The sequence below is a fragment of the Coregonus lavaretus genome (genome assembly GCF_964263955.1).
Source record: "Coregonus lavaretus genome assembly, chromosome: 13".
NCBI lineage: Eukaryota > Metazoa > Chordata > Actinopteri > Salmoniformes > Salmonidae > Coregonus > Coregonus lavaretus.
In genome coordinates, this window is record NC_140000.1 from 36,293,806 (window position 1) to 36,300,229 (window position 6,424).

The following is a 6,424-nucleotide window of genomic DNA, read 5'->3' on the forward strand; positions in this document are numbered from 1 at the left end:
GATGTAAGACTATTGAGATACTTTCTCTTACGTACAGAATATTTCCTAGAGAGCTGTAGCCCACTGTGTACTCTCTCTGCTAGGTGGACGGCCGCTCCCAGTTTCACATGGGTATGCTGTCTACACTGCAGAGTCAGACCACTTTACCTTTCTTTCCCTCTGTGGGGCATGTGTCTAAGTCTGTATCTGAGTGTGTGTGACCAAGATCTGGAGCATTGGCTTCTTCGGGAGTGTAATTAAAGCTGTGGTTTGGTAAGGAGTGTGTGAGTGTGTATTGAGGGGAGGTACGCAGGCAGGAAGTAAGGAAATAAGCATGTTTAGGGTCTGTAATAAGAGCCAGCAGACAAACCCTTTAAGAGTGCCCTCTTTTTCTTACACACAGATGCACTAATACAGTCTTGCACTCCCTCTTATACACACATAGGTACATCAATGGAGGAGCTAAGGCTCCAAGCCATATAGGTGGGATGCAGATCATGGACACAGTAAAGCAGTCGAGCCAGAGGAGTGAGTCACAAACTGACACTTTTACTGAAACTACAGGCAGAAATTGGCTTACAGAGCTGGTGCAGAAAGGCCCATGCAGTAGAGTACAGATTATCTATCTATAGATTCAACAGACAGAATAAATCAAACAGAAATTATCATCACTGAGTAGGACTCAGGAGGCAAGAGCACAGATAAGTATCTTATCCATTTGTCAAAAACTACAATACGGCCCACAAATTCCAAATGAACATAAACTCTGTATATCACCCAAAAAAAGTAGATATTTTTCATGAAAATAAAGGAAACATCTAGAAAGCAAAAATGCTGAAAAAATAAATGTATATTTCATTTTTATTTCTGATGATGAAACGCTGGTCAGTCAACACTGGTCTCGTACCCGCCTCCGGGTCAGGGTCATCACCATGACAACAAGGTGTTCCACTTCCAACAGGGTTAGGAGGAGCAAACCATCTCTATGGTACAGATGTAGGATCTTAATTTTATCACCCTGTTGCAGAATAACTTTCCTGCAATGCAGGACATTTTAAAACTTGTAGTGTATGAGGTTTAAAAAGGCTTCTGAAGTTTGTAATTTCCACTTAGAAATGTCAGACTTCATTTTCCCTTACAAAAATGTATCAACCCCTACAAAAATGTCCATTAATCATAATCCAAATAGTAATTCACATTTCCTGTTGCTGCAGGATTATTGTCCTGCTGTAGCAAACTGGCTCAAATTAAGATCCTACATCTGTAACCCTTCCTCATATGCACACACAAGCAACCACGCCTTTCTGTACATCATCCTGTCCTCCTTGTTCCATTGTTTTCGAGTCATTTAGTAGTGGTGACCCCGTCTGTGTTCCTTCTCCTCCTCCTCCATCAAGCTACCTTTGAACAGTGTGTGATTTAGCTAGATAAAGAGATAAAGACTGAACAACAGATCTGTTCCCAGTAAGAGAAGCACAGTCCATCTCCAAAGATGTCACACCCTCACCCGTCCCCTTTGCTTTCACACACATTCTGTCCATTCTCCTCCTCTTGTATTCTCCTCCTCGTGAGCCCTTGTACACCATATCCTCATCCTGCACGGGAGCAAAGAGAAGAATACTGTAGTCCCTCGTCCTTCTGTCTGTCCGTGCGTCTGTTTGTCTGCGTCCATGTCTGTCCGTACATATGTCCGTCAGCTGGTCGGTTGTTCTTTCATTCATCTTTTGGTTCGTTCTCGTTCTTGTTTGTGCTGCTGTGCTGGTGTCGTCCCGGGCGACGCACAGAAAGGAAGGGGTGTTCTCTGGAACACCTTAGCTGGGTGAATGGGGTGCCCCCCTCTTCCCCACCCCTCGTTGATGCCCCTTCTCCTTCTCTTCCTACGGCAGCGGGGTTAGGTGTGGGGGTCTGCGCTTGCGTCAGTGGGCGGCTGGCGGACTCACACCCTGCTCAGGCGAGACCGATGGTCCGCTCGCTCTCTGTCTCTCATTCGATCGCTCCCTCGGCCAGACTCCAATCAGCGTCTCTTAGGGGACAGAGCAGGGCTTTACTGTAGTAGCTGTCTTCCAGAACACTCACTGAAGTATTTATCCCCTCCTCAAATCCCCAAAACATCCATCCAAGATCCACCTCCTTTTCTCCACGCATCCCTCCACCTCCTGCCCCAATATCCATCCCCATTCACTCCTTCAGTACCATCATTACTGCAGCTCCTTCCATCCATAGGTTGCAAGTGTCTAGCGTCTGTTCGTGAGAAAATGCATTGTGAGTGACAATACCAAATACATTTTTGTTATTCGTCAAAAACATAATTGTGTACTTTGCCATCAGTATCATGTAAGCATCTGTCAAATGTAATGTAGGTATGAATATGATGCGTTATGTTGACGTGGATCTAAATATCTCCTTTCTGAATTCTTTAGTCACTTTTCCAAGAAAACATGAGAAGAGGAGGACAAAGAACCACAAGCTACTTTTGTTCTGATGAAAATAGAAAGTTCATGCAATCTTTATTTCCAAAAATAGAAAGCAATCTTTACAGCTTTTAAGGAAAAATAATATTAAAACTCACTTTAGTGCCTGCAAAGCAAAATATATATATATTTTTTCACATCACAAAAATAAAAGGGGGACACATCTGTCTCTGATCAGAATACTCATATGCCAACAAAATATCGTTTGACAGCTGGGAGACATTAACCCTTTCCCGTCTCAACATAAGCAGGCCTGAGTGCAGAATGCAGAGTCTGTCAGTATCGTGTCCGGCTGAGCTGGCTGGCCCTAGCCTCCTGGCCCTCATATCTGTCGTTTCTCTCGTGTTTCTCTTGCCTCTCTTGCCTCTCTTGTCTGTCTCACTTTTCGTGCCTTTCATTTCTCTCCTGCTTTGTTTCCTGCTTTCTGTTCAGGTGCAGAGAACAAGGAGGAAGTGTAAATAAGTTCACAAGCACCACGTCCTTCTACAGGATCCCATTCTAATGCCAACCCTATTCCCCCCGCAGTGAATACAGGCTGTGTGTGCTTGTACTTAGGTCTGGTGGTGATTAGGGCATAAAACAAACTTTTAATTCCACCACTGTCCCAGCCACTGTGGCTGGTGAATTAAAGAAAGTTCACCAGTCCCTCAGACTTTCTACCAGCATTTGGCTGGTGGTATTCTGTTAATTCCAGGCCCTGGTGGTGTGTGTGTGTGTGTTTGTGTGTGTGTAGGTAGGTAGGTTGAGGAGCGAGTCTCACCTTCCTCCGGTCTTGAAGATGAGGTCGGCGTTGGGTGCCCCTTTGGGGTGTTGGTAGCGCGGGCGCCGCTCCCGGTTGGTGTTGGCAGGAGCGGGCCGCTGGGCCAGAGACGCCATCATTTCTATGTAATAAAAACCAAGAAGGTTAACACAATGCTACACAAACCATGAGAGTTTAAGACAATGCTACACAAACCAATGCAACACAAACCAACAATGTTAACACAATGCTACACAAACCAATATACTTAACATAACTCTATACAAACCAACAAAGTGTTGGCATGTTGAATTTTACTCCTGCTAATGTCTCTTCCCATCTCTTTCCCTAATGCATGCCTCACTCTCCATCTGCCCCTCTTCTTATCAGTACTGTATAATATTAGGGTGTCCAATCAAAAACGCATCTTTTGACCAACGGGTAAAATAATGTTGTGTAGATACTCCTCTAAGAAAACCAATTGTCCAAACCTCACGTCTCTATCATAATCCATTACAAAAGTTTTTGGAGTTTTTACTCTTGTAGGATGGCCAGAGCTAAATCAATGGAGGCACGAGAAGACAAGTGGGCAAAAGTCAGGACAATTGCATCGCGTCAGCTAGGAGGATTCTGTGCAAGAATTAATGCTACTGCTACCTGACAGGCTCACTTTCCCATTGAACTCGTCATCTTTCTTTGAACCGGCAGGACATAAAACAATAGAGGTAAGATGGATATCGGTTTTGAGACATGACATGTAGTATTTTCATATTTTAGTATACGCATTTCATTTAGAAGATTTCACACAAAAACAAGCGTATCTCTGTGAAATGTCAACGGAACACTGAGCATATACCAAGTTTTTTATTTTCAAGGCCTTTTACATTTAATTCAGCTCGTGTCATGCTAGTTTCGCTTTTTTGCGACCTGCAGAAACAACTTTAAAGTTGTTACGAGAAACCTGCACCGCTATGTCAACAGAGCTCGTGCTTATTCAAATCAAATCAACGTTTATTGGTCGCGTACACAGATTTGCAGATGTTATTGCAGGTGCAGGGAAATGCTTGTGTTTCTAGCTCCAACAGTGGAGTAATACCTAGCAATACACACATAATGCACAAAGTATGTGTGTGTGTGTATATATATATATATATATATATATATATATATATACATATACATACAGTGAGGGAAAAAAGTATTTGATCCCCTGCTGATTTTGTACGTTTGCCCACTGACAAAGAAATGATCAGTCTATAATTTTAATGGTAGGTTTATTTGAACAGTGAGAGACAGAATAACAAAAAAAGAATCCAGAAAAATGCATGTCACAAATGTTATAAATTGATTTGCATTTTAATGAGGGAAATAAGTATTTGACCCCCTCTCAATCAGAAAGATTTCTGGCTCCCAGGTGTCTTTTATACAGGTAACGAGCTGAGATTAGGAGCACACTCTTAAAGGGAGTGCTCCTAATCTCAGCTTGTTACCTGTATAAAAGGCACCTGTCCACAGAAGCAATCCATCAATCAGATTCCAAACTCTCCACCATGGCCAAGACCAAAGAGCTCTCCAAGGATGTCAGGGACAAGATTGTAGACCTACACAAGGCTGGAATGGGCTACAAGACCATCGCCAAGCAGCTTGGTGAGAAGGTGACAACAGTTGGTGCGATTATTCGCAAATGGAACAAACACAAAATAACTGTCAATCTCCCTCGGCCTGGGGCTCCATGCAAGATCTCACCTCGTGGAGTTGCAATGACCATGAGAACGGTGAGGAATCAGCCCAGAACTACACGGGAGGATCTTGTCAATGATCTCAAGGCAGCTGGGACCATAGTCACCAAGAAAACAATTGGTAACACACTACGCCGTGAAGGACTGAAATCCTGCAGCGCCCGCAAGGTCCCCCTGCTCAAGAAAGCACATATACAGGCCCGTCTGAAGTTTGCCAATGAACATCTGAATGATTCTGAGGAGAACTGGGTGAAAGTGTTGTGGTCAGATGAGACCAAAATTGAGCTCTTTGGCATCAACTCAACTCGTGTTTGGAGGAGGAGGAATGCTGCCTATGACCCAAAGAACACCATCCCCACCGTCAAACATAGAGGTGGAAACATTATGCTTTGGGGGTGTTTTTCTGCTAAGGGGACAGGACAACTTCACCGCATCAAAGGGACGATGGACGGGGCCATGTACCGTCAAATCTTGGGTGAGAACCTCCTTCCCTCAGCCAGGGCATTGAAAATGGATCGTAGATGGGTATTCCAGCATGACAATGACCCAAAACACACAGCCAAGGCAACAAAGGAGTGGCTCAAGAAGAAGCACATTAAGGTCCTGGAGTGGCCTAGCCAGTCTCCAGACCTTAATCCCATAGAAAACCTGTGGAGGGAGCTGAAGGTTTGAGTTGCCAAACGTCAGGCTCGAAACCTTAATGACTTGGAGAAGATCTGCAAAGAGGAGTGGGACAAAATCCCTCCTGAGATGTGTGCAAACCTGGTGGCCAACTACAAGAAACGTCTGACCTCTGTGATTGCCAACAAGGGTTTTGCCACCAAGTACTAAGTAATGTTTTGCAGAGGGGTCAAATACTTATTTCCCTCATTATAATGCAAATCAATTTATAACATTTTTGACATGCGTTTTTCTGGATGTTTTTGTTGTTATTCTGTCTCTCACTGTTCAAATAAACCTACTATTAAAATTATAGACTGATCATGTCTTTGTCAGTGGGCAAACGTACAAAATCAGCAGGGGATCAAATACTTTTTTCCCTCACTGTACATATAAAGTTGGTAAAACAGTATGTAAACATTATTAATGTGACCAGTGTTCAATGACTATGTACATAGGGCAGCAGTCTCTAAGGTGCAGGGTAGAGTACCGGGTGGTAGCCGGCTAGTAACAGTGACTAAGGTTCAGGGCAGGGTACTGGGCGGAGGCCGGCTAGTGGTGACTGTTTGTTTATTATCGGCTGTATTAGGTTACGAAATCCGACATTGTGGACATAATGTTAATGATATGTTAGAGAAAGACCCACCGAATAATTCAGAACATTAATAATCATATTTGTCTTGGTAAAATGTATATCTAGTGAAATTTCATCACCAAAGCGTGTTTTCACCCACTCTGGGCAGAGTGGGTGGACACCCTATATAATACCTTGGTAGTCCTCTTGCTCCTGTCTCTCGTTGATGTCCAGAGTGAGCTTCTTCATCCTCATCCTCTCC

The 6,424-nt window shown here is 43.7% G+C and overlaps 1 protein-coding gene and 1 long non-coding RNA gene across 2 annotated transcripts; both read right to left on the reverse strand.

The window, feature by feature from the left end:
• Nucleotides 1-508: 508 nt before the first annotated feature.
• LOC311140872 lies at nt 509-2,222 on the reverse strand. The gene is made up of 2 exons (XR_014614188.1): nt 2,173-2,222; nt 509-2,000 (listed from the first exon to the last, which is right to left on the reverse strand). It is a non-coding gene; the product is annotated as an uncharacterized lncRNA (long non-coding RNA).
• Nucleotides 2,223-2,235: 13 nt separating this feature from the next.
• Nucleotides 2,236-6,418, reverse strand: LOC311140871 (regulator of nonsense transcripts 2-like). Its single transcript, XM_084176150.1, has 3 exons — nt 6,357-6,418; nt 3,211-3,331; nt 2,236-2,874 (listed from the first exon to the last, which is right to left on the reverse strand). The coding sequence occupies exons 1-3, from the start codon at nt 6,415-6,417 to the stop codon at nt 2,829-2,831; spliced, it is 228 nt and encodes a 75-aa protein (XP_084032276.1). The 5' UTR covers nt 6,418; the 3' UTR covers nt 2,236-2,828.
• Between the last annotated feature and the right edge of the window lie 6 nt (nt 6,419-6,424).

Excerpts from the sequence above, each read along its gene's own strand:
- LOC311140871 (XM_084176150.1), bottom strand. The coding sequence starts at position 6,417 with ATGAGGATGAAGAAGCTCACTCTGGACATCAACGAGAGACAGGAGCAA. Across the intron at positions 3,332-6,356 it reads GGAGCAAGAGGACTACCAAG|AAATGATGGCGTCTCTGGCC; the intron begins GTATTATATAGG and ends TTTATTACATAG. Across the intron at positions 2,875-3,210 it reads ATCTTCAAGACCGGAGGAAG|AAAGCAGGAAACAAAGCAGG; the intron begins GTGAGACTCGCT and ends GCACCTGAACAG.